Below are 27,229 nucleotides of genomic sequence, written 5' to 3' on the forward strand. Positions count from 1 at the left end.
CAACACATAAGAAAATTGGGCACAGGTTTAAAACAGGCTGGAAATGACTGTGAGTAAATTCATCTGCAGTCTCTGTCCCTTTTCACTTCACAAACGTGCTCTGTCGGACAGAGAAGAATCCCACTCGCAGACGGCACTTACTGGGGATCACAAGCAGAAAGTCGCATTGGAAACTATGGGCAAAATGATCCCTTGATACATGTGGGTGAGATTCCACACAGGGAGGATGCATATGTAAGATCTGCACTTAGACCAGAGCAGGGTGGACCGAGAAAGGACTGCAGGACTGAAACAACAAATTTAATAAAGAATTTCTTCCTGAACTTGTGGGAATGGGCTGAGAATTCTGCAGGTTATGTCTATTTCATTTCTTTTCAATCACACTATTTCAAACATATTTAAAAAAAGGTAAATTTTGTTTTGGAAGGCGTGTAATAAACATTAACACAAATAACCGGTCTTCTCAAGGGCAATTAGGGTAATGCCCACTTTCCTTAAAATAATTTTTAAAAATAGACCCACGGCTGTAAGTATCGTAAAAATAAAAAGCTTGCGAGATGTTTGCACGGCGGAGGCTTCTGCTGCGTTGAAGGGTGGGTCAGTAAATTTGCAGACGATACAAAGATTGGTGGAGTTGTGGATAGTAAGGAGGGCTGTTGTCGGCTGCAAAGAGACATAGATAGGATGCAGAGCTGGGCTGAGAAGTGGCAGATGGAGTTTAACCCTGAAAAGTGTGAGGTTGTCCATTTTGGAAGGACAAATATGAATGCGGAATACAGGGTTAACGGTAGAGTTCTTGGCAATGTGGAGGAGCAGAGAGATCTTGGGGTCTATGTTCATACATCTTTGAAAGTTGCCACTCAAGTGGATAGAGCTGTGAAGAAGGCCTATGGTGTGCTCGCGTTCATTAACAGAGGGATTGAATTTAAGAGCCGTGAGGTGATGATGCAGCTGTACAAAACATTGGTAAGGCCACATTTGGAGTACTGTGTACAGTTCTGGTCGCCTCATTTTAGGAAGGATGTGGAAGCTCTGGAAAAGGTGCAAAGAAGATTTACCAGGATGTTGCCTGGAATGGAGAGTAGGTCTTACGAGGAAAGGTTGAGGGTGCTAGGCCTTTTCTCATTAGAGCGGAGAAGGATGAGGGGCGACTTGATAGAGGTTTATAAGATGATCAGGGGAATAGATAGAGTAGACAGTCAGAGACTTTTTCCCCGGGTGGAACACACCATTACAAGGGGACATAAATTTAAGGTGAAAGGTGGAAGGTATAGGAGGGATATCAGAGGTAGATTCTTTACCCAGAGAGTAGTGGGGGCATGGAATGCACTGCCTGTGGAAGTAGTTGAGTCGGAAACATTAGGGACCTTCAAGCAGCTATTGGATAGGTACATGGATTACGGTAAAATGATATAGTGTAGATTTATTTGTTCTTAAGGGCAGCACGGTAGCATTGTGGATAGCACAATTGCTTCACAGCTCCATGGTCCCAGGTTCGATTCCGGCTTGGGTCATTGTCTGTGCGGAGTCTGCACGTCCTCCCCGTGTCTGCGTGGGTTTCCTCCGGGTGCTCCGGTTTCCTCCCACAGTCCAAAGATGTGCGGGTTAGGTGAATTGGCCAATGATAAATTGCCCTTAATGTCCAAATTGCCCTTGGTGTTGGGTGGAGGTGTTGAGTTTGGGTAGGGTGCTCTTTCCAAGAGCCGGTGCAGACTCAAAGGGCCGAATGGCCTCCTTCTGCACTGTAAATTCAATGATAATCTATGATTAATCTAGGACAAAGGTTCGGCACAACATCGTGGGCCGAAGGGCCTGTTCTGTGCTGTATTTTCTATGTTTTATGTTGTTGGCCTCACCGTGGTCACCTGAGACATTGGCTAGCTACTTGACGGAAGAATTTCAGAAGCAGCAGCAAGTGGTCGCTGAGGACATGGAGAAGGCAATGGAAGGGGCTTTGGCTCCTATTTGGGTGTCTCTGGAGCAAGGTGCAGCGATACAGAAGGTGGAGGTGACGCTCTCAGATGATGAGGAGACCGGATTGTCTCCCTGGAGGCCGAGATGGCGATGCTGGCTGAAAAGCGTAATGCATTGAATGCCAAGGTGGATGATCTGGAGAACCGCTCCAAATGGCAAAATTTAAGAATCGTTGGGCTGCCGGAGGGTCTGGAAGACTCAAATTCTATGGACAGTATGTCCAAGATGTTTCAAAAGCTGGTGGGGTGTCGGGGCTTGCCGTCCCCTCCCAAATTGGAGCAGGCCCATCGGTCGCTGGAGCAGAAGCCTAGATCTGGGGAGCCACCATGGGCGTTCATCGTCAGGTTTCACAGGTACCATGACAAAGAATGGGACCATCGCGACAGTAGATGGGAACGCCACGCCATCAAGATATATCAGGATGTGGGAACAGAGCTGATGAGAAGATGTGCGGCGTTCAAGAAGACCAAGGCCTCGCTGCACAAGAGTAACGTGAGATTTAGTGTGATGTATCCGGCTCGTTTTCGGGTACTTTCAAAGGAGAGAGAGATTACTACTTGGAGACACCGGAGGATGCAAATGAGTTCATCAAGAAGCATGGACTAAGAAGTTAGATATTTGGTCTTTGTTAGATTCATCTGTATTTATTGTGAGATTATTGTACTGTGGGGGAGGGCATGGGGTTGTTATGGGGCTTTGTTGTTGTGGTAGTCACCAGTAGTGGTATATTACATGTATTACGGCACTGCCCGTATATTAGAGGTACAAGGGTAAATCCCTGCCTGCTGGCTCCGCCCGGTAGGCGGCGTATAAATGTGTGTTCTCGCCGGTACTGCAGCCATTCTGGTTCCAGCTACAGGAGGCACAACATCTTGTTCAATAAAGCCTCGATTGTTCCACTATTCCCGTCTTTGTGGTAATTGATAGTGCATCAGTTTTCGGTGTTTTTTCTGGGCAAAGTTGGGGTTTGTATATTGTACGGTGGGGATTGGGTGTTTATTTTCCTCTATTGTTCTGTATTAAAGTTTGGTATGGGCGGGGTTGATTGCCGGTAGACTGTTGAGTTGTTTTTGATTTTGCCCTGCGCGCGGGTCCCCATGTTAGCTGTATAGAGAGTTAACGGGAGCAGAGAAGGAGGAATATCTGCAGCTTGTGACAAAGGAGTGGTTGGCTTTTTTTTGTAAAGGTAATGATCGTCGATTTTTTGCTTCTGTTTTGTTTAAGCTTGGGGATTTGGTCTTCTGTGGTTTGTTTATTTGGTAATCGGGGTGAGGTTGGATAAGAGGTGGGGGAAGGTAGACTGTGACGGTGATGGTTTATTTGTCTTTGTGCTTGATGCGACCATCAATTCACATGAGATGATTAGTAGAAGTGAATAAGGGGAAATAGATTTAGGACTGAGTTTAGGAGGAATTTCTTCACCCAAAGGGTTGTGAATCTATGGAATTCCTTGCCCAGTGAAGCAGTTGAGGCTCCTTCATTAAATGTTTTTAAGATAAAGATAGATAGTTTTTTGAAGAATAAAGAATAAAGGGATTAAGGGTGTGCGGGCCGGAAAGTGGAACTGAGTCCGCAAAAGATCAGCCATGATCTCATTGAATGGCGGAGCAGGCTCGAGGGGCCAGATGGTCTACTCCTGCTCCTGGTTCTTATGTTCTTATGTTCTTATGAACAGTGGTTTTAATAAGCTAGATCTATGCCTGCCTGCGACTGATCTGTATTGAGTGTCACCTACAGGCTGCAGATCTATATACCACCCCCGAGGGGGTGGAGCCACAGGCGGAGCCCACAAGGGCATCAACATAATACAATACAATACAGTGGTGAATTACAGTAGCAATATGCTCACCACATTCACTCCCTGTTAAAAAATTGAAGTCCAGCGGGGGTGAAGTGGGCTCACAGAGCAGGTCTGTCCGGCGCCTTTATCGTTCTCTATGATCGCCTCAGCTCCGGCTTCACTGAGGACACGGGTGTTGAACTCATCGCTGCGGGCACGGGTGTTGGGCACGTTGTCTCTGGGAGCGTGTCGTCTGGAGCTTCATCACGGTGGGTCGGCGATGGGGGGAGGTGGAGGCTGTGTAGGGGCGGGGGCGGTGTTCGGAGTGGGGGGGGGGCATAGGTGATGGTCGCTGGGGAACTGGCGGGTGCCAGATCCCGGAGGGAGACTGTATCTTGTCGGCCGTCGCGGTGTGCCACGTAGGCATACTGAGGGTTGGCATGTAGGAGCTGGACCCTCTCGACCAGGGGGTTGGACTTATGGCTCCTCACATGCTTCCTGAGGAGGACTGGTGTTGTCAACCAGGACGGAAGCGAGACCCCGAAAGTGGATTTTCTGGGGAAGACAAATAGACGGTCGTGAGGGGTCTCGTTCGTGGCTGTGCAGAGGAGCGACCGAATGGAGTGGAGCGCATCAGGGAGGACCTCCTGCCAGCGGGAAACCGGTAAACCTCTAGGCCGTAGGGCCAGAAGGACGGTATTCCATACCATCGCGTTCTCCCTCTCCACTTGCCTGTTTCCCCGGGGGTTGTAGCTGGTAGTCCTGCTCGAGGCAATGCCCTGACCGAGCAGGTACTGACGCAGCTCATCACTCATAAACGAGGAGCCCCGGTCACTGTGGACTTAAGTGGGGAGACCGAACAGGGTGAAGATGCTGTGCAGGGCCTTAATGACAGTGGCCGCGGTCATGTCGGGGCATGGGATGGCAAAGGGGAAGCGGGAGTACTCGTCAACGACGTTGAGAAAATACACGTTGCGGTCAGTGGAGGGGAGAGGCCCTTTGAAATCGACGCTGAGGCATTCAAAGGGGTGGGATGGCTTCACCAGGTGGGTCTTGTCTGGCCGATAGAAGTGCAGACTTGGCAATCCCTGGTCATGGCCCTGACATCCTCGGTGGAATAGGGCAGGTTGCGGGCCTTGATGAAGTGCAGGAGCCGGGTGACCCCCAGATGACAAGAGGTCATTGTGGATGGCCCGAAGTCGGTCACCTTGCGCGCTGGCGCATGTGCCACGGGGCAGGGCATCTCGGGCTCATTGAGCTTCCCAGGACGATGCACGATATCGTAATTATAGGTGGAGAGTTTGATCCTCCACCTCAAGATTTTATCATTCTTTTTATCATCCGACGCGTCGCTCTCCACCTGGAATGGGATGGACTCGTCCACCGCGTGCATCGCGGCTTTGGTAATGTCTGCCTTGATGCGGGCCTCAGTCGTCAGGGGAAAGACGGTGGCTTTTATAAGTGGGCGGGCTTTGTCTGCATAGTTGGGGACCCACTGGGCATAATGTGAAAAGAACCACAGGCATCTCTTCAGGGCCTTGGGTCAGTGGGGAAGGGGGAGTTGCAGGAGGGGGCGCATGCGGTCGTGGTCGGGCCCTAGGACTCCATTTTTCATGACATAGCCGAGGATGGCTAGTCGGGTTGTGCGGAAAACGCATTTCTCCTTGTCGGTGAGATTGAGGGTTTCGGCGGTTTGGTGGAACTTCTGAAGGTTAGCGTTGTGGTCCTGCTGATCATGGCCACAGGTGGTGATGTTATCCAAGTACGGGAACGTGGCCCGCAGCCCGTACTGGTCAACCATTCGGTCCATCGTTCTTTGGAATACTGAGACCCCATTGGTGATGCTGAAGGAGACCATGAGGAAGTGGAAGAGGCGGCCGTCTGCCTCAAAGGCAGTGTAGTGGCGGTCTTCCGGGCGGATCGGAAGCTGGTGGTATGCGGACTTCAGATCTACCGTGGAGAAAACCCGGAAGTGTGCAATCTGATTAACCATGTCTGCCATGCGAGGAAGGGGGTACGCATCGAGTTGCGTGTAACGATTTATGGCTGGCTGTAGTTCTTTTCGCCGGTCCTGACGACCACCACTTGGGCTCTCCAGGGGCTATTACAGGCCTTGATGATCCCCTCCCACAAGAGCCGCTGGATCTCCGATTTGATAAAAGTCCTGTCCTGGGAACTGTACCGCCTGCTACTGGTGGCGACGGGTTTACAGTCGGAGGTGAGGTTCGCAAAGAGCGAGGGGGGGGGGGGCGACCTTAAGGGTCGCGAGGCTACATACAGTGAGAGGGGGTAGGGGTCCGCCACACTTCAGGGTCAGGCTTCTGAGGTTGCACTGGAAATCCAGTCCTAGCAGGAGAGGAGCGCAGAGATGGGGGAGGACATAGAGTTTGAAATCGGAGTACTCGGCGCCCTATATCACGAGGTTCGCAACACAGTACCCCCGGATCTGCACTGAATGTGATCCGAAAGCAAGGGAGATTGTTTGGGGTGCGGGGGAAATTGGAGGGAACAGCGCCTTACCGTGTCCGGATGGATGAAGCTCTCCGTGCTCCCAGAGTCAAACAGACAGGGCGTTTTGTGCCTATTGACCCGGACAGTCATCATGGAGTTCTGACGTGCTTGGGCTGTGACTGGTCGAGAGTGAAAGCACCAAGCTGCGGGTAGCCAGCGTGGTCAGTGGTAGCGGGGTGGTCCCAAGATGGTGGCCCCCATCGGTCGCACGTGTCGGGCGGCGTTGAAGATGGCGGCCAAGATGACGGCCCCCGTCGGTCGCACATGTCGGGTGGCGTTGAAGATGGCGGCCAAGATGGCGGCCCTCATGAGTCGCACGTGTCGGGTACGGTTAAAGATGGCAGCCCCCACTGATAGCATGAGACGGATGACGTGTCAGAAGGGGGCGTTACCGGCAGGCACGCAGCCATGCTGCGGGGTCTGCGGGCCTGTGTGACTGTGAGTCGGGCCTGCGATTTCAGAACTTCGGGCCAAGCAGACTTTGGCAAAATGTCCTTTCTTGCCCTAGTCGCTGGAGGTCGCGTTCCGAGCTGGGCAACGCTGCCTGGGGTGCTGGTTCTGACCGCAGAAATAGCAAGGCTTGGGTGGGTGGGCAGCCACGCGGCACAGGCCTGGGACACCCTCGGGAGGGTGATAGTCGCGCCTCTGGCGCCCACGAGGAAGTCGCGTGGTCGAAGCATTTAGACTCTGGAAGGCTACCTCTAATGAGGTGGATAGTTTTACCGTCTCTTCTAGGTCGAGGGCGCCCTTTTGAAGCAGGCGCTGCCTGGCATAGTTGGACCGGACTCCAGCCACATAGGTGTCCTGGATGGCGAGTTCCATGTGCTTCGAGGCCGTGACGTCCTTGTAGTTGCAGTTTCGAGCGAGTACCCTCAGATCGTGTAGATATTCCTCCAGCGATTCCCGGGGGCGTCTGCGTACGTGGTCGCGTCTTCGATTAGTACAGAGATTCTGTGGCTCACCCGGGCGTGGAGGAGACTCAGCTTCTGTGCCTTGGTGATGGCGGGCGAGGAGGAGGCGGCGAGGTAGGCCTCAAAACAGCGGAGCCAGTGTGAAAAGATTCCTTTGGCTTCAGCTGCCTGTGGGTTGAGCTTCCATTACGATATCTTAGCTTATTAAATTGATGCGACCATCAATTCACACGAGACGATTAGTAGAAGTGAACAGTGGTTTCAATAAGCTAGATCTGTGCCTGCCTGTGACTGCTCTGTACTGAGTGCCGCCTACAGGCTGCAGATCTATATACCACCCCCGAGGGGGCGGGGTCACAGGCAGAGCCCACAAGGGCTTCAACATAATACATCACAATACAGTGGCGAATTGTAGCAGCAATACGTTCACCACAGTGCTCGATCAATGGGGGATGTGGTAGCCACCTTGGGTGGACCCTGAACTGGTGCTGGCTGAGGCATTGTTGGATTGCCTCACAGGGTTGGGGTGGGAACGGGATAAGAGGCCCCTTGTCCGGCTGGGAACTTGGAATGTAAGGGATGTTTGCGCACCCGAAAGGTTTGAAGGCTGATGTGTTTTTTTTTAACAGGAGACCCATTTGAGAATCAAGGATCAAGGGCTGGGTGTGGCAGGTTTATCATTTAGGTTTTGATTGTAGGGCGCTGGGAGCGCTGTGTTGATCAGTAAGAGGGTGTTGATCTGTTAAGTTACTATTTGCAGCAAATATTGATAAGGCGTGGGGGTGGCTCAGGGATCCGGAGTCTATCTGGGGGCGGATGGAGGAGGGTCGAGTCTGAGGGCCCTGGTTACTGCTCCACACCCGTTTTCCCCGGCAAGATTCACTTCGAGCTCGGTGGTGATAGTCACTTTGAGGATTTAGAATCAGTTTAGGCAGCATTTTAAACTGGGTTCTGTGTCACTGCTGGTACCGATTTGCAGGTCCGCGCATGCACGTGGGATGCCGCCTCCCCGCCGGCGCGGAGGAACATAGACCCGCCCCCCGGAATTAGCCCGCCGCCGATCGATAGGCCCCGATCTCGGGACTGGCCACCGTGGAGGCCCCCCCCGCTGGAGTCAGATCCCGTCCCCCCCCACCAGGACTGCTCCCGCAGCCAGAACTCTGAGGTCCCGCTGGGTAGGACCATGCGTAGTCCACACCGGCGGAACTAGGTGGAGAATCGCTGGGGGGGAGGCGCTTTCAATGGCCCCTGACCGGTGTGGCGGCGACCCCGTGGGCCCAAATTGGCGCCGATCCTCCGGTCGCGGTCGGAGAATCGGCAGCCCGGCGTCAGAGCGGCGTGGCGCGATTCTCGTGCCCCCCCCCCCCCCCCCCCCCGACGATTCTCCGACCCAGCGCAGGATCGAAGAATCTCGGCCTATAGGTTTGTGCATCTGGCTTATATTCATTGTTTAGGTCATGGGAGGGGTTGGAGAAGTTTCGGGACATGTTCCTTGAAGGCAGGTTTGCCGGTTTGGATGAGCTTTTAGAGAAGTTCCAGCTCCCGAGAGTGAACGTATTCAGGTGCTTGCAAGGTCGCGACTTTATGGGTAAGGAATTTTCCCTGACACCATCGCCCTTGCTTTTGGACAGGGTCCTGTCCTTGGCCAGGTTAGGGGAGGGTAAGAGTTTGGATGTTTATAGACCAATGTTGTCGATGAAGCAAACTTCGTTGGAAGAAGTAAAGGGAAAATGGGAGAGTGAACTGGGTTTGGATTTTGAGGGATAGGAGGGGGGCAGTGTGGAGTGAGGCTCTTCACCGGGTCAATTTAATTTCCTCACGTGCGAGGTTAAACTTGATCCAGTTCAAGCTGGTGCAAGGGGCACACTTGACCAGGGTGCGTATGAGTCAGTTCTTCTCAGGGGTGGAGGGTAAGTGTGAGTGGTGCTCTAGGAGGCCGGTGAATCATACGCACATGTTTTGGTCTTGCCTCAAGCTTGTTAGTTTCTAGGTCTCCTTTTTCGACAGTATGTCAGAGATAATGGGTATTCAGCTGGTGATAATGGTGGCCATTTTTGGAGTAAGGTAAAGTCACCATAGTCCCAGTCAGCTCTCCCCTTGAGGAGGTGATGATTAAACCTGAGGATCACCACACCTCAGGTGAGGGGCAAGGTTGAATAACCTCAACTGGTACAGGAATTGCACCCGCGCTGCTGGTCTTGCTCTGCATCATGAACCAGCTGTCTAGCCAACTGAGGTAAACCAGCCCTCTACTTTTCAGACTTGTTGGTGTTGAAGACGGGGTGAAGGCGGATGATCTGATCTTTGCCTCGTTAATAGCCCGGAGGCGTGTTCTGCTTGGGTGGAGGTCCCCAGTGCCACCTACAGCCTCGGCCTGGCTGGGGGACTTGATGGAATTTTTATATCTTGAGAAGATCAAGGTCATGAGGGGGGTCGATGCAAGAGTTCTACTCGAAGTGGCAGCCTTTTATCTCCTTTTTCAGGGAATTGGTTACCGTCAGCTATTAGGGAGTGGGGGGAAGGGGGTGTCCTTTTGTTAAGGTTTTGTTTGCTTTATGGAGGCTGAGAGGGGAGGGAAGGGTGGACAAGGGTTCTGGGTTGTATAGTTTATATTGAGGTTTGCTATACTGTTGTTACTTTGTTGCAATGAAAATATTTTATGAATAAAACTATTTAAATATATATATATTTATATATATTCTATCAACATTAATTCTGTACCTGTCAACAGGATGGTTGAATGTTAAAGTGAGAGACAGACACACAGGAGACAGATGTAAAGGAAGGAAGGAAAACAAAGGAAGAAATATAAAGAAGGTCACACACAGCCACACACACACAGACGGACACAAACACATGGACACAGACAAACACACGGACACAGACACACAAGACACACACACAGATGTGCACACACAGACTTACACACTCCGATGCACACACCCAGATGCACACACACAGACTTACACACTCAGACGCACACACACAGACGCGCACACACTCAGGCGCACACACCGATGCGCGCACACAGACTTACACACTCAGATGCACACACTCAGACACGCACACACTCAGGCACACACACTCAGACACAGACACACGCTCAGACGCACACACTCAGACGCACACAAGACGCACACACTCAGACACACAGACGCGCACACACACAGACATACAGATAGACACATACACACAGACAGACACACACACACACACAGACATACACAGATACACACACGGATACACACACAGATATACAAACACACACACTCACACAGACAGACACGACATGGAAAAATAGAGTGTCAGACATATATGACCCTGCCGACCACAGGAATTGTCATGGGCATGACAGAAAATTTGATGAACCAGCAAAAGGTACATTGACTTTGGGCTGGAATTTCCGGTCCCACAGCGACTGAGACCTGGAAATCCTGCCGGTAGAATTCCATTCGATATCAAACACAGAACAAGACATTCAACTCAACCAGTCCACACCAGCATTTATGCTCCACTAATACATCCTTCCATCTTTCCTCATCTGACATGTATCAGTATTTTTCTTCTCTCACATACCTATCCCGCTTCCCTTAAATACGTGTATAATATTTGCCTCAACCGCTCCCTGCAGTCGGGGGTTCTGCATTGGCTAAAGAGGTTTCTTTTGAATCCCCTATTTAATTTGCAGATGACTATCCGATATTGACGGCCTGCTCCTCCCCTCAAGTGGAAACATTCTCTCTCGGAACCTTCAAAATGTTAAATGCCTCTATAAGGCCACCCCTCAGCCATATCCGTTTGAAGAGAAAGAAAATGCAACTTGTTCATCCTTTCATGGTAAGTAGAACAATCCTAGTGCCACCTTTGTAAAAATAAAACCACCTTCTCAGCAGCCTCTCCCAATGCCTTTATATCCTTTTAACAATCCAACAAGCAGAAGTGTGCACAATATCCAAATGTGAGATAATCAGGTTCAGCATAACATCTCTGCTTTTCAATTCTATCCCTCTAGAAGTGAACGTTTGTGCTGAATTTGCTTTTTTACGGCCATATTAACCACATCATTTTCGTAATTCGTGCTCCCAGATTCCTTTGTTCCTCCATCCTATTTAAGTTCTTATTTTCCAATGTGTGACCTCCTTATTTTTCTCGGCTGCAGTGGCTGGCTTTGCAGTCAGTCAGTAAACTAGTGTTTGGCTTATTATTGTTCATGTAACACTGAGTCATATCATTAATAAATAGCACTGAAAACTAATTTGTTAAGGGTCATTTAAAAATAAAATGCATGTTTTCATTAAAAACAAATTACCGGTCTTCTTAAAGGACAGCTGGGCTTCTGAGTCCTGTTTAATGACTAGATTTTCTACCCATATCACTATCTTGAACATCAAACCCTTTTTCTGTCGCTGAATGTTGAACGTCCCAGGAGGTTAGTAAGTCTGACAGTTAAGTGAAAGAAGAAATATTAGAGATGTATCTAAGTGTTTTATCCCTGTGGAGAAGTGTCTAACTGTATAGAGGTTAATGAGACCAGTGTCTTTGCTCCTTCTCCCAGTGCTTTCTCAGCCAGTAACAGTAAAAGAGTTCCTTCTCTCCTGTGAACACACACAAAAAACCGATACATTTCACAGAGCTCCCCCTAAAGCCAGCACTCTGCTCCAGTCGCCGGATCTCACACTCACCGGGCACCATCCCTGTCAGTGTTGGGGCTGGGTAACTGCCCTGTGCAGCGGGGGGCACATGCGGCGGGTAGCCAGGAAGAGTCGTGCTGGCCAGATCGCGACCTGGAAAACAAAACAAAATGTACGAAGCTGAGACAAGGTCTTAGATATGTCTCTGACATTAACACCTATGGCTCCTGCCGTGATCAGGTCGCCCACACCACCAACACTGTGAAAGCTGCCTGGAACGACAACCTCTGGAGCTGACGTCAGGTGATCTTTCTAGGTAGGTGGTCTCTGAATGCAGATCCATAGACTGACTTATCATTGAGGCTGACATGACTCCAGGTAAAATGAGGTAAGCACTACTAAACCACGAAGAGAGGATATAGATGGGATACCATGAAATTATAGACACGGGATATGATTAGGCGACTGACAAAGGTAGAATAGTTAAGTATGCCTGTTACTATAAAGGACTACACACCTAAACCACCATTTGTCATCAATGGGTACCCACCTGAGATGTGTTGTGTGAGGAATTTAATGCTCAAGATTTCTGTTCCCATGATGGGGCACATACTTGAGCAATCTTTACTATAAAGGGGTACCACAACTGACATGCCTGTTACAGTAACAGGGCACATACCCAAAGTGCCTGTTATTTTCAAGGGTGACATAGCCAAAATGCCTGTTGTTTTCAGGTGGCGCACACAGTCTAAACACCTTCTATTTTCAAAGGTTACACATCCCAAATGTCTGTTGTTATCAAGGGGTACATACTTAAGTTGGTATGAAGGGATCATAGCCAAGACACCGGTTGTTACGAAGGGTACATACCCAAGCCACCTGTTGTTATAAAGAAGTTTATACTGAGATGGATGTCAATGTCATTAAAAAGGGATGCACATCCAAACGCCTGCTGTCATGAACGGGTACAAACTCAAGATGCCTGTAATGAACGATATATGCCTAACATGTCTGCTTTTACCCGGAGGCACCCACAGGAGGCTCCTACTGCCATGAAAGGGTATGGGTATGCACTGCTGATGCCTGTTGTTATGATACATCTGAGATGCCTGCACTTATAAATAGATGCACACCCAAAATGCCTCTTCATATGAAGGGGTGCACAGTAAAATGTATAAACGGTCTTTTTCTACAGATTCTGCCAGTTTCCAATATTTACTATTTGTTTCCTTTATGAGCAGCACGGTGGCACAGTGGTTAGCACCGCTGCCTCACAGCACCGGGGACCCGGGTTCAATTCCAGGATTGGTTGACTGTCTGTGTGGAATTTACACCTTCTCCCCGTGTGTGCGTGGGTTTCCTCCGGGTGCTCTGGTTTCCTCCCACAAAGATGGACATGTTAGGTGGATTGGCCATGATCAATGTGCGGAGTTCGGGGATAGGGAGTGGGCGTAGGGTGAGTGCTCTTTCTGAGGGTCGGTGCAGACGTGATATTGGTCGTGATAAATTGCCCTTTAGTATCCAAAAGGTTAGGTGGGGTTACGGGGATAGGGTGGGGCCTACGGCTAGAAAGGGTCTTTCAGACAGTCAGTGCAAACTCAATGGGTTGAATGGCCTCCTTCTGCATTGTAGGCATTTGAAGATTCTATTCTATGATTTTTATTTCACAAAGGCCAATGGCAGACTGGGGATTCTGGGAACAATAGCAACCCTTGCCAAAGCTGGGTGTGCATTTATATAAATGTGGGTCTCCAGCCATGTTGGGACTGTGTGCTGGCGTCTTACAGCTCTGGTTGGCATTGACTGGAATAGCCAGACACCAGCCTACACCACCAGTATTCTGCATGATACGGTACAATGAACAATTCACTCGCCAAGTTAATAGAATGGCAAGTGAAGCAATTACTAATGTGATGACTAGTAATGATGCCTGGGCTGCTGGAAGCTTTGCTAAGGCTTACTGTTCATGTGCTAGCTTGCACCTGATGACTAAATTGTTAATATACCATGGGCATTTTTTCCTGTTTGGTCTTTCATACAGTTATTAGAAGGATCCAAACCCTGGATTCTAGTATGTCCTACGGGCACAAGAGCCGATAATTATTGAGTCCAATTATTAACAGCTTTAGTGAAGCTTTAGTTGCATATTAACGTGTATCTGGTGCTAGGGCTAATGTTGTTATTGGTCTTTTTATCCCATTCTTTGAATTAAATAGTTCACATTCCTAGCCCCAGCATCTGGTCTTCAGTCTAGTTTTTCAGCCCGTAAGTGAAAGAAAGTGATTCCATCAGAATCATGTCACAATTGCCGTAAAACTCATACTTATCTGAGTGGAGCAAAAGCAGATTTTGTTTGATTCTTCCAAGGGGATGTGGCCCATCCCTAATTGCCCTTGAGAAGGTGGTAGTGAACTGCCTTCCTGAACCGCTGCAGTCCATTCAAATGTCCGATTAGAGTCACTTTGATTTGATCACTGGCTTTATCTGCCCGTTGCTACATCCCGAAAGGAGGACAGAAAATTTGCTCTGTTCTATCTATGAAGAAAGCTTAAATGACTGTTTCTTATGACGCTCGGATTCAATTTTGCCCTCTTCTGGATGCTTAATCAAGGATTCTCTGCAAAGCCCTCAGAGGATTTAGTATACCACAAATTCACAGGAGACAGTTTAAGAGTGGCACCGACAAATTGGAACGGACACTGACAATCGGCACAAGGAAATATGCTTCTGCAGACTCAAATTTCAAATGACTTTCACTGATTCCACCCGATTAACTCATTGGGCTAAAAACAAGCAAAGAAGTGTCTGGGGAACAGGAAGCTTGCTGGATCTACAAAAATCCACAGATAGCTCTTCTACCACTACGAACACTGCTACTTGCAGACTAAAAGAGCAGTGTTGTGGCACACAGACAGACGGACACAGGCACACATTCACACAGAAAAAGAGATTTACAACAGTTGTCTCAGTTCTCACATTAGCAACGCCTCAGCAAGTATACAACATATGACTAACTTTTCACTCAGGTCGACAGTTAAAGCCCCATCATATCGAAGCAGAGAGGGGAACAACTGGGATTATTCCGCATTGACAGTGTTGATGATAAATGCCTCTCCTGGGTGTGTTGCAGGAAAATACAACAGCATTTGATTCAATTGGCATTTTCTCCCCTCTCTTGTAAAAGCGAGCATCTGCTGATCCGTGTTGTTTTCCATCAAGTTGCCCACCTTGCTTACCTCAAACTGTTCGACAAATAACTGTAGCATGTGTGGTGATACTGAACCATATAAATCCCAGCTTCCATCGCTGGTCCGTGCTCAGATTACACAATTTCAAATTCTGCCGCAGCTAAAGTTATAGCATTTCCTACATTACAGTAGTGACTACACTTCCAAAGTACTTCATTGATTGTAAATGTTTTGGGATGTCCTAAAGTCATGGAAGGTGCTTTACAAATGCAAGACTTTCTTCTTCCTTTTCTAATAAGGAGCAGATTTCTCAGGCAATGTATCTTGGAAAATTGCTGGCATTTAGATCATGACTAGGATGGCACGGTGGCAAAGTGGTTAGCACTGCTGCCTCAAAGCACCAGGAACCTGGGTTCAATTCCGGCTTTGGGTGACTGCATGGAGTTTGCATATTCTCCCCGTGGCTGTGTGGGTTTCCTCTGGGTGCTCCCACAGTCCAAAGATGTGCAGGTTAGATGAATTAGCCATGCTAAATTGCCCCTTAGTGTCCAACGATGTGCAGGTTAGATGGATTAGCCATGCTAAATTGCCCCTTAGTGTCCAAAGATGTGCAGGTTAGATGGTTAGATGGATTAGCCCTGCTAAACTGCCCCTTAGTGTCCAAAGATGTGCAGGTTAGATGGATTAGCCCTGCTAAATTGCGCCTTAGTGTCCAAAGATGTGTAGGTTAGATGGATTAGCCAAGCTAAATTAGCCCTTAGTGTCCAAAGATATGCAGGTTGGGTGGGATTACGGAGCAACAGGGATAGGGCAGTGGAGAAAGCCTAGCTAGGATGCTCTTTTAGAGGATCGGTGCAGATTCGATGTACCGAATGGTCTCCTTCTGCACTGTTGGGATTCTATGATTCTATGACATTTGATAGATTAAATCATGAGAAACTGTTTTCACTGGCACCAGGATCAACAACCTCTCAACATAGCTTTAAGATAATTGGCAAAGGAACCAGTGACAAATGAGGAGAATTTTCTTTGCAGCATGATGCTCCTGTAATATTGTGGCCCCAACAAAGGCCTAATGAGGTGGGGGCCTGATTTTCCCGGAAGCCCTCGGAGAATATGCGTGCCCCCGCTGAAAGGGGGCAGGGCTTCTGAGGACTTCTGGTTTCAAGCTGGCCGGCTCACAACTGGCCGGCATGCACTCGGAGTGGTTGTGTATGTGAAAGCTTCTATAGAAAACTCCAATAAACCTATTGTTTATCCAGAAACTCCTTCTTTTGGGGTTGGTCATAATACTGGCGACGAGGAAAAACTAACGGTCCTCTGTTGATGCTGCGGCCTTCCTCCTGGACCACCTCCTGGCCCCAGTTGCAGGTTAGGACCTACGATCTGCTACAATGCCTTTACTCAGCTGCGTGGACGCATTCGATGCCTGAGTTTAAGGATGGGCCTGTTATGCAGAGTGCATGTGCTATTATTTTCACGCCAATGACATTATGGACGACGAGTGGCAGACGGTGATATTACTTATGAGTTGTGGAGGTCAAAAGTACAGGGTAATCCGTAATCTAATGTATCCGGTCGCACCAGACACCCACAGTTTTGAAATTGTTGGGCGACATTTCAGCCCCCCTCCCTCAGTCTTCATCCAAAGGTACCATCTGAATACTGCAGAGCGCGCCCCGGGTAAGTCGGTGGCGGCCTTCACGACCTGGCTATGCTGCCTTGCCCAGTATTTTGAAATCAGGGTCTTTCTAGACAATGCTTTGCAGGGTCGCCTTGTCTGGGGCATCAGCGATGCCAAGACCCAGAGAAGGCTCCTGGACGAGTCCACATTGATGCTCTGGCAGGCACTGCAGACTGCCATGCCTCGGGAGAGCGCGGAACACGATGGTCAGGAGATCCAAGGCATGGAGGTCAAGGCCCTGGATGGGGACACTTTGCGGCAGACCCCCAATCAGGTTGAGCGGCCAGCGAGGCCGCAGACAGTGGTCGCTGTTCCGCCCTCCACAGCAGGAACCTTTTGTTGGTATAACCGTGAGTGACAAGCCTAAGTGTGCGATATGCGGCTGCCAGTGTCAGGGTAGCGATGGACAGGTCAGAATCGGCGCCGGCCTAGAGATTGGACTTACCGCTTGGATACTCCAAATGAAGAAGAGGTCATGGTGCAACTCCATTGCTTAGTGGCATCCCCGCATAGCCCCCATCCGCATCCCTGTGCAGGTGAATGGACACTGGCTGCATATGGAGCTGGACACTGGGATGCCAGTATCGGTCATAGACCAGACCACTTTCGACCATATCCACCAAGGGGTCCGAATGTTAACGTTGGCTCCACCTCAACCCATCTAGGACGTATACAGGGGAACAGATGGTGATTCCAGGGACAGTGAGGACCCCTGTTGTCTATTATCCCAATGGGCCAAATGGCCTCCTTGAGGTACAATGGTTGCGTCACTATCTCTGGACCAGATGCTCTGAGTTCAGGTCCAACGACAGGACTCGTTAGCCACAGAAGGAGCATTTATAATGCAGTTCAATGGGCTGATAATCAGCTCGGGAATCCTTCCATCACCTCCCCACTATTCCCTAAAGGGAAAAAAGTGTGTATGAAGATATGCATAAAAATATGCGGAAGTGGTCAGTCTGGCCAAAGAGCCCATTCAGGCTCTCCACAAGCACAATTTAGCTGGCCCCACTCCCTTGCAGCTCTGAAGGTTTGTCCTCTTCAGGTCAACCCTTTATATCCTCCCTAAACTGCAATGTTCAGAGTTGGAGACAATGGGTGCGATCCACCGGCCAAGCTGCCCCAAAAACAGCGCGCCATGGTGCAACATGGCCGGTAAATGACGGGAGACCCCACTCCCAGGATCTATCCGGCTTGTTATGCCTCGCGAGATCTAACACGATCCCGCAAGACGTAGCGATGTGAAGCTCGCCCATTGTGGACGGCAAATCTGCATATACGAACGATGCAGCTAGTTTCACTCTAATGTGCAATTCCCTGAGGTAACTAAGGCATTGGGATCCATCTCCTTTGCCTTGGAGACCTCAGGCAAGCGCCATTCAGTGCTAGTCTCCACAAACCGCGACCAGATGGAACGGCACTCATGGGAGTCTCCCAAGGGATCAGAGGTGCTTGTCCTCTGGGCAGGGTGGCACCCTGGCATTGTTGGTGCCAGCTGGGCACCCTGGCACTGACAGCCTGGTGCCCTGGCACTGCCACCTGGGTGCCAGCCTGGCAGTGCCAAGCTGGGGGTTTTCGCACAGTGGTGATCGAGCCGGGGGAGTGCTGCGCGAGCGTGGGAGAGTGCAAGGTTCCCGGGGAACCCCTTATTGTGAGTTGGTGCTTGGCGGGGTTCGAGGGTCGCGTCAGGTGCTCAAGAGATTGGGTTGCCATTTTAAAACATTCCGGCGAACAGAGTTCCTCAGTGCAGAAACTGGGCTGAGTGCAGCCTCGGCCGTGCGTTCCCCGCTGAGGCCCCATATCTAACTGGATAGGCGTTATATAGCGGGGTGTTTCTCGGCACTGCGAACACAGGGAAACACGTGGCAAATGCACTTGCTATGGAAATCTGATCCGATTTGGTTAGATATGGCTCAATATTCCAATTGAAACCAAACCAATGTTATATAAAAGTTCATCAAGGTTTCCTTGTTTTTGTATTCCATTCCCCTATTTATAAAGTCCAGGATCCAGTATGCACTTTTTCAACCTGCCCTGCTACATACAATAATTTGTCCACATATACTCCTAGCTGGTCTCTCTATCGTGCTGAACTCCCTTTAGAATTGTACCCTTTAATTCATATTCCCCCACCTCATTCTTCCAACCAAAATATAATACTTCTACAATAAATGTAATCTGTCACCAGTCTGCCCATTCCATCAGCCGATGTCTTCTATTATGTCTTCCCATTCACTTATTTTAATATTTTGAAATTTCTAGACGTGGATTTTTGTCTGCGACTCAGGCGTGCAGAGTATTCCCGGGTCCGTTAACACAACTTTTAAAAAGGGCTTCCCAGGCGGCAAATTGTTCAGTCAGGGGCAGGGGCTATAACAGAAGTCGGGGCAAGTAACCCCAGAAGTAGTGAGGAGGATACTGGGTGTGGAGACCAGTTAGGTGGAAGGCCTGCCTCAAGGCTCTGTCACTGTGTCCAAATTGTTTTTAAAGAACAGAACATGAAACATCCTTCCTGCCTTTAGCCCCCCCCTCCAAGTCCCCAAACCCCATACATGGCAACCCATGCCGCCTCATGCACTTTACTGACCCCCATGGCCTCTTATATTCTCCATTTCAATCTATGCCCCTGTACCCCATGGTCATTCGTATCCTCCGTGCCAACCTCATTCCCTGTACCCAATCCCTTGGCCCTATATAACTATGCCAACTGACTGGTAACCCATGACCCCCACACACCACCCTTTGCCCATGCACCTACCATACCAACTCATCCAGTAGTCACCACGGGAAGATCACAGGACCCATGCAAATATGAGATGAAGGCAAATATTTACAAAGTAATATTTTAAGGCTGGATTTTTTGCGCCCCCCCCCCCCCCCCGCCCCCCCTCTCAAGGAGAGACCACCACGGGAGATTTGTCAGCCCAGCCTAAAGACCATTGACTTTCAGTGGGACCAGACAATTCCAATGGCCGGCACGGCCTGAAAATCCCGCCCTAACCGTCTATTGCAGACTTCATCATATTGAAAAAACACATTCGCAAAAACCCATTTACAACATTTATATTCCTTCAATTACATAAAGCCTTATAACAACAAATATTTTATTCAAGTCCATAATCCCTGATAACAAGGATTGGAATTTATAGTTCCACTTCAAAGAGTCTGTAACCACTTGTAGCTGTGAACCAAACTGTGAAATTACAGGGACTGGACCATGATAATGCATTGTTGTGAAATCAGTCATGCCAGTAATGCAAGCCCTCAGGATTACATCAACAGACTGAGCAAACAATATTTCTGACAACACTTCAGATATTTTTTTTAAGATTTAAAGGGCAGGGCTTTTAAATGCCTTAATAGCTTGCCAGCTCCCTTTAGCAGATGCTTTTGGCAGCATCTCTTGAAATTTTTCACAGGTCCTCTTGACGCCTTTGACGGTTGATTTTGATAGGTCTGTTGACAGTCCCAATGAGCTTGACAGTTAATGAGCTAATGCACATTCTACACACATTCATGCCTATTTGTAACTATTCCAAAGGCACGTGACCTCCACCAAACTGCACCTGACCACCCCAAAGGTGTCCCAGAAACAGATCCAAAGGGATACTTTCCAATCCAGAGGGACACCCTGGCTATCCAAAGAGATGGACAAATTTCAGACCTGCTCTTACCAGGCCTACACTGCACACTTCAGGTTTCAGACTCCTGGGCTATCAAAATTCAACTTCAGTAGAGGCAGTTGATGATTTAAATAGCCAGCTGCCTTTTGAGAACGGTGCATGTGCAAAACATGAACTGCCTCAATTCGCAATCCTGCCAAACTAGGAAGTGTCGTGCTCAGGTGTGGGTCTTATGAATTTTAGGAACTTCTGCCATTTGCACCACAACGGAGAGGCTGTCCATCATGGTGAAAATCCATGCCATGGTTTCCAAACCTGAAAATTCCCAGAATGCACTCACTGGGAACAGCAGACGATTGAGTCACTGTAATTGGCTGCAGCTTTACTGGATTCTAGTGGGTCAAGAAAATCAAACTTCAGCGTTCTTCCTGTTTTCCATCAAATGTGTTCTGCAGGTAAACACGGGTGAGCATGGGCTTAGCTGTTATGCCCCTCTCTCATTGTCAAATAGTTTAAATAGTCTGGGCTTCCAGGTGAATGAGGTACCATGGATTTACTGTCAGCCATTAAACTAAGTCTTATTGTCAGTCATCATGTTTAAAGAATGTAGAAAGAGGAATGCTTGGACTGATAGGCCTGATTAAGTTATCAGTCAGCTGAAATATGATCGGTTAACACTGAGCACTTGGCTCGGAAGCTGCACAATCTTTATTTCAATGCTCATGTGAATAAAGAGCAATGGTAATATATCAGAATCCATATATCCATATTTATGGTTGCATTGTTCATGATTCGTACTCCTGTCCAATGGGGTGGCGATGTCCGCAACACATTTAGTTGTCCTTCTGCTCACCAAGCCTCCTCCTCGGGGCTCTGAGTCAGGCAAACGACCTGATTGCATAAAAGGACCTTTGTTACAGAAAAAAAAACTGGAGCTCAACCCGCTGGGTGAAAAAACAGTGGGAGGGAGGAGGGTGTCACCTCATGTGCGGCAAGCAGGGATGAGACAGCAGAAGAACATCCTGAAAATTCTACTGTGATAGAAGGTGGCACCAATAAAGTCTTCAGCAAGGCTCTACATCAGTGTGCGGAAGCACAGTTGCTCAGCGCTCTGCTGCTTCTACATTTTCAGTGTTCACGTTGAGTTCCTCCACACATTATCTCATTAGTGTTGGATGAAACAGCATTAACATACATTCAACTAGACTGCTTTCGATGGCAAGATTACTCTTTCTGACAAGAGGTCTGCACTTTATCTGCACTGGATGGCACTACAAGTACTAAATGAAATCAGTAGTGAGAATAATGCTGACCCAAGGACTTGGAGGGCAAAACCAATACCTCTCTGCATTAAATGTTGATAAGGTAGACACAATTACCAATCACATAACTCGTTGCAAGGAATTACCTGCTGAAGATTGGGGGAAGGATTGGGGGCGATGAACATTACAGTGGCCATGTTATGACCTAGAGAGGAGGTAGGTAATAATGAGTATTCCAGCAGATTATGGGCATTGCACAGAAGTAGTCCAACAAATGAAAGGAAGGCATTTCGTATTAATCAATCATACCTAGCACAGTGAATGAGAGCTAAGGAAAGGCTTCCTTAAAACAATAAGGCTGTGCAGTTAATAATAAATATAATGATGAGGATACATTGCAAACCATACAATGATAAATCAGCCCAGTGTATTTAACCAATTCTATTCCGCCTTCTTCATTCAAGTTTTTATCCTCTAATTGGCTTGCCACATTTAATTTTAGCAGTCTCACACCACTGCCACTTGGAATTCTGCGAACCCGCTCATCCTTTGAACTCTCCCATTTCAGGACACAACTAAGTAAATGGTCCAGGGCCATTATTTAATTCAGGTCAAATAACACTGATCTTGTCTCTCATCAGCTTTACAACCTTTCCTCTAATTTTCTCCCCAATCCGCGGGCAGCACGGTAGCACAAGTGACTAGAACCGTGGCTTCACAGCACCAGGGTCCCAGGTTCAATTCGCCGCTGGGTCACTGTCTGTGCGGAGTCTACAAGTTCTCCCCGTGTCTGCGTGGGTTTCCTCTGGGTGCTCCAGTTTCCTCCTGATGCACGATCAATGACCACTAAAGCAAGGTTGTAGTCCAACTGAAGCCTTTAATAAGCTAGATGTTTCCCCCAGCAGCTCAGGTACAGAAATAAGGCTGCTGGGATGGCACGGGCTCTTATACCCCGCCTTGTAGGGCCGAGCTACCATACAGCTTGACCAATAGGAAACATACAATATCTACCAATGGTGTTCCAGCATTACCAGGTACCGTAATACCTCTACATAGACTACCACATTCACCCCCTGTTAAAAAAAGAGTCCGGCGGGGGTGGTGGCTTGATATTACAACCTCGATCTCTGTGGCAGCTTCAACACCCCTAGATGTCGCTGGTGGGGAAAACGGTTGACCTGGGAAAGGAGCGTCTGCGGGGTGCGTCAGTGGGTGGGGGGGGGGCTAGATGGGGCCGGCGGAAGGACCGATCCTCCTGTAAGGTGCACCGGTGGGGGGGAGGGTGGGACTGGTGGCTGGGGTGTGCGTGGGGATCCGGTGGATGCCAGGTCTCGTACGGAGACCGTATCTTGTCGGCCGTCGGGGTACGCCACGTAGGCGTACTGGGGGTTAGCGTGGAGAAGATGGACCCTCTCGACCAACGGGACCGACTTGTGCGCCTCGGAACAGGGTGGGTCCGGGAGCTGCCAGTCAGGTCGGGAGCGAGGTCCCAGAGGAGGACTTCCTGGGGAAGACAAGGAGACGTTCGTGAGGTTTTTGGTTGGTCATGGTACAAAGCAATGACCGGATGGAGTGGAGGGCATCCGGGAGGACTTCCTGCCAGCGGGAGACTGGGAGATTCCTGGACCGTAGGGCCAGTAGGATGGTCTTCCAGACCGTTCCGTTCTCCCTCTCTACCTGTCCGTTACCCCGGGGGTTGTAACTGGTCATCCGGCTCGAGGCGATGCCCTTGCTGAGCAGGAATTGACACAGTTCGTCGCTCATAAAGGAGGACCCCCTATCACTGTGTATGTAAGCGGGGAACCCGAACAGTGCAAAGATGCTATGGAGGGCCTTGATGACGGTGGTTGCTGTCATGTCAGGGCAGGGGATGGCGAAGGGGAACCGGGAGTACTCGTCAATCACGTTCAGGAAGTATGTGTTGCGGTCGGTGGAGGGGAGGGGGCCTTTGAAGTCCATGCTGAGGCGTTCAAAGGGACGGGAAGCCTATGTCAGGTGCGCTTTCTCTGGCCGGAAGAAGTGCGGTTTGCACTCCGCGCAGATTTGGTAGTCCCTGGTGGCTGTCCTGACCTCCTCGATGGAGTAGGGCAGATTGCGGGTCTTAATAAAGTGGAAAAAGCGAGTGACCCCCGGGTGGCAGAGGTCCTCATTGAGGGCTCGGAGGCGGTCCACTTGTGGGTTGGCATCAGGAGGCTCGTTTAGCTTCCCGGGACGATACAAGATCTCGTAGTTGTAGGTGGAGAGTTCGATCCTCCACTGCAAGATCTTATCGTTTTTTATCTTGTCCCGATGTGCAGTATCTAACATGAAAGCAACCGACCATTGGTCAGTGAGGAGAGTGAATCTCCTGCCGGCCAGGTAATGCCTCCAATGTCGCACAGCCTCTACTGTGGCCTGGGCCTCCTTTTTGACTGAGGAGTGGCGGATTTCGGAAGCATGGAGGGTACGTGAGAAGAAGGCCACGGGTCTGCACGCTTGGTTGAGGGTGGCCGCCAGAGCTACGTCAGAAGTGTCGCTCTCGACCTGGAAGGGGAGGGACTTGTTGATGCCGTGCATCGTGGCCTTTGCAATGTCTGCTTGGATGCGGCTGAAGGCCTGGCGAGCCTCTATCAACAGGGGAAAAACTGTGGATTGGATCAGGGGATGGGCCTTGTCCGCATAGTTGGGGACCCACTGGGCATAGTAAGAGAAAAACCCCAGGCAGCGCTTCAGGGCCTTGGAACAGTGAGGGAGGGGGAACTCCATAAGGGGGCGCATGCGTTCAGGGTCGGGGCCTATAACTCCATTTCGCACTACGTAGCCGAGGATGGCTAGGCGGTCGATGCTAAACACGCATTTATCCTTGTTATACGTAAGGTTAAGGATCCTTGCAGTCTAGAGGAATTTTCGGAGGTTGGTGTCGTGGTCTTGCTGGTCGTGGCCGCAGATGGTGACATTATCGAGATACGGGAATGTTGCCCGTAAACCGTACCGGTCAACCATTCGGTCCATCTCGCGCTGGAAGACCGAGACCCCGTTAGCGACACCGAAGGGAACCCTTAAGAAATGGTAGAGCCGCCCATCTGCCTCGAAGGCAGTGTATTTGCGGTCACTAGTGCGGATGGGGAGCTGGTGGTAGGCGGACTTAAGATCCACCGTGGAGAAGACCTTGTAATGCGCGATCCTGTTTACCAGGTCGGATATGCGGGGGAGAGAGTACGCGTCCAGCTGCTTAAACCTGTTGATGGTCTGACTGTAGTCGATGACCATCCTATGCTTCTCCCCGGTCTTTACCACCACTACTTGAGCTCTCCAGGGACTGTTGGTAGCTTCAATGACTCCTTCCCTCAGTAGCCTTTGGACCTCTGACCTAATAAAGATCCGATCCTGGGCACTGTACCGTCTGCTCCTGGTGGCGACGGGTTTGTAATCCGGGGTGAGGTTCGCAAACAGGGAAGGCAGATCGACCTTGAGGGTCGCAAGGCCGCAGACAGTGATGGGGCGTATAGGGCCGCCGAATTTGAAAGTTAGACTTTGGAGATTACACTGGAAGTCTAAACCTAGGAGTGTGGTCCGCAGAGGTGGGGAAGGGCGTAGAGCCAGTAATTTTAAAACTCCCTTCCCTGGACCGTGAGGTTTGCTACACAAAACCCCTTTATCTCTACTGAGTGGGAACCGGAGGCCAGGGAGATTTTTTTGATTAACGGGGTGGACGAGGAGAGAACAGCGCCTTACCGTGTCGGGGTGTATGATGCTCTCCATGCTCCCAGAGTCGATTAAGCAGGACATCTCGTACCCGTTGATTAGTACTGTTGTTGCAGCAGTTGAGAGTGTTCGAGGCCGGGATCACCGAGGCTAATCGCAGCAGTTGAGTATTCTCTTCAGGTGGTGTGCAGTCAGCCGAGCTGGGGTCCTGGGAGTCCATCCAAGATGGCGGCTCCCATTGGTCGCACATGGCTGGGGGTGCACAAAATGGCGGCGCCCATCCATCGAACGTGGTGTCCGCGGGACAAGATGGCGGCACCCGGGGACCGCACGTGGCCCTGGAGGAGGAAGATGGCGGCGCCCGCTGGCCGCATGGGGACCGTGGAGAGGTTTGTGGTGGCGGTCCGCATTCATCACCGGAGACCGCGGTGACCGCACGGGCCTGGCATACCACCACAAAGTGGCCCTTTTTACCGCATCCCTTGCAGGTGGATGCGCGGGCCGGGCAGCGCTGCCGGGAGTGCCTGGCCTGCTCGCAAAAGTAGCAGTGGGGCCCCCCGGGGTTGCCAGGCCGCTTTGCAGCACAAGCTTGTGGGGGGATGGGAGATGTCTCGGGGTCGGCTGCGGAGGGGTTCCACGCTGCCCAGGGAGCTGCCGCGCGGTCGGGAACGTAAGCGCGGGCGTTTTGGGAGGCCACATCCAGGGAGCCTGCAAGGGCCCGTGCCTCCTTGAGGCCTAGGGTGTCTTTTTCCAGCAATCGCTGGCGGATTTGGGAGGACAGCATACCTGCCACGAAAGTGTCCCGGATCAAGAGTTATGTGTGGTCGCTCACCAAAACTTGCGGGCAGCTGCAGTTTCTCCCCAACACCAGGAGCGCACGGTAGAATTCTTCCAGCGATTCCCCAGGGATTTGTCGCCTCATTGCTAACAGATGTCGGGCGTAGACCTGGTTTACCGGGCGAATATAATGTCATTTTAGCAGCTCCATTGCAGCATCGAAGTCGTCCGCGTCCTCGATGAGGGTGTAAATTTCCGGGCTCACCCTTGAGTGCAGGACTTGCAATTTCTGTTCTCCCGTGGGTGTGTTTTCGGCCATTCCGGGATATCCTTTAAAACACGCCAGCCAGTGCTTGAAGGTTGCCGCTGAGTTCGCCGCATGGGGACTGAGTTGCAGACACTCCGGTTTGATTTGGAGCTCCATCCTTTTAAATCTAGCTTATTAAATTGATGCACGATCAATGACCACTAAAACGAGGTTGTAGTCCAACTGAAGGCTTTAATAAGCTAGATGTTTCCCCCAGCAGCTCAGGTAAAGAAAGAATGCTGCTGGGGCGGCACGGGCTCTTATACCCCGCCTTGCAGGGCGGAGCTACCATACACCTTGACCAATAGGAAACATACAATATCTACCAATGGTGTTCCAACGTTACCAGGTACCGTAATACCTCTACACAGACTACCACACCTCCCACAGTCCAAAGACATGCAGGTTAGGTGGATTGGCCATGATAAATTGCCCTTAGTGACCAAAAAGGTTATGAGGGGTTATTGGGTGACGGGGATCGGGTGGAAGTGAGGGCTTTAGTGGGTCGGTGTAAACTCGATGGGCCGAATGGCCTCCTTCTGCATTGTATGTTCTATGTTCTAATCCCATTTCTCCAATGAAGGAGGATTCAGGGCCGCACCAGCTTTGTAGGAATTTCCCACCATTCTACATGTGTGGGCCTCGACAGTAAGTGTTGTTATAAGTATTCAACATAGACTGGGTGACCATCTGGCAGTTCCCTCTCCATTCAGTTTGCAAGCATGACCCAAGCTTCCCGTCACCTTTTATTTGAATTCTCTAGCTTGCTCCCACTCTGACCTCTCTGTCCTCAACCTCCTGGAGTATTCCAATCAATCTCAATGCAATCTCAAGGAACAGCACTTCATCTTTCAATGAGGCACTTTACACTCTTCTGGAACAGTATCGAGTTCAACA

The 27,229-nt window shown here is 50.0% G+C and overlaps 1 protein-coding gene across 2 annotated transcripts in view; it reads right to left on the bottom strand.

The window, feature by feature from the left end:
• pax5 (paired box 5) overlaps positions 1 to 27,229 on the bottom strand; it is a 330,945-nt gene that overhangs the window by 62,442 nt on the left and 241,274 nt on the right. For both annotated transcript variants that reach the window (XM_072516984.1, XM_072516983.1), the window contains exon 8: positions 11,859 to 11,960. In XM_072516984.1, the coding sequence (XP_072373085.1) occupies positions 11,859 to 11,960 (102 nt within the window). The remainder of the gene's footprint in view (positions 1 to 11,858; positions 11,961 to 27,229) is intronic.

Source organism: Scyliorhinus torazame, chromosome 9, assembly GCF_047496885.1.
Source record: "Scyliorhinus torazame isolate Kashiwa2021f chromosome 9, sScyTor2.1, whole genome shotgun sequence".
Classification (NCBI taxonomy): Eukaryota; Metazoa; Chordata; class Chondrichthyes; order Carcharhiniformes; family Scyliorhinidae; genus Scyliorhinus; species Scyliorhinus torazame.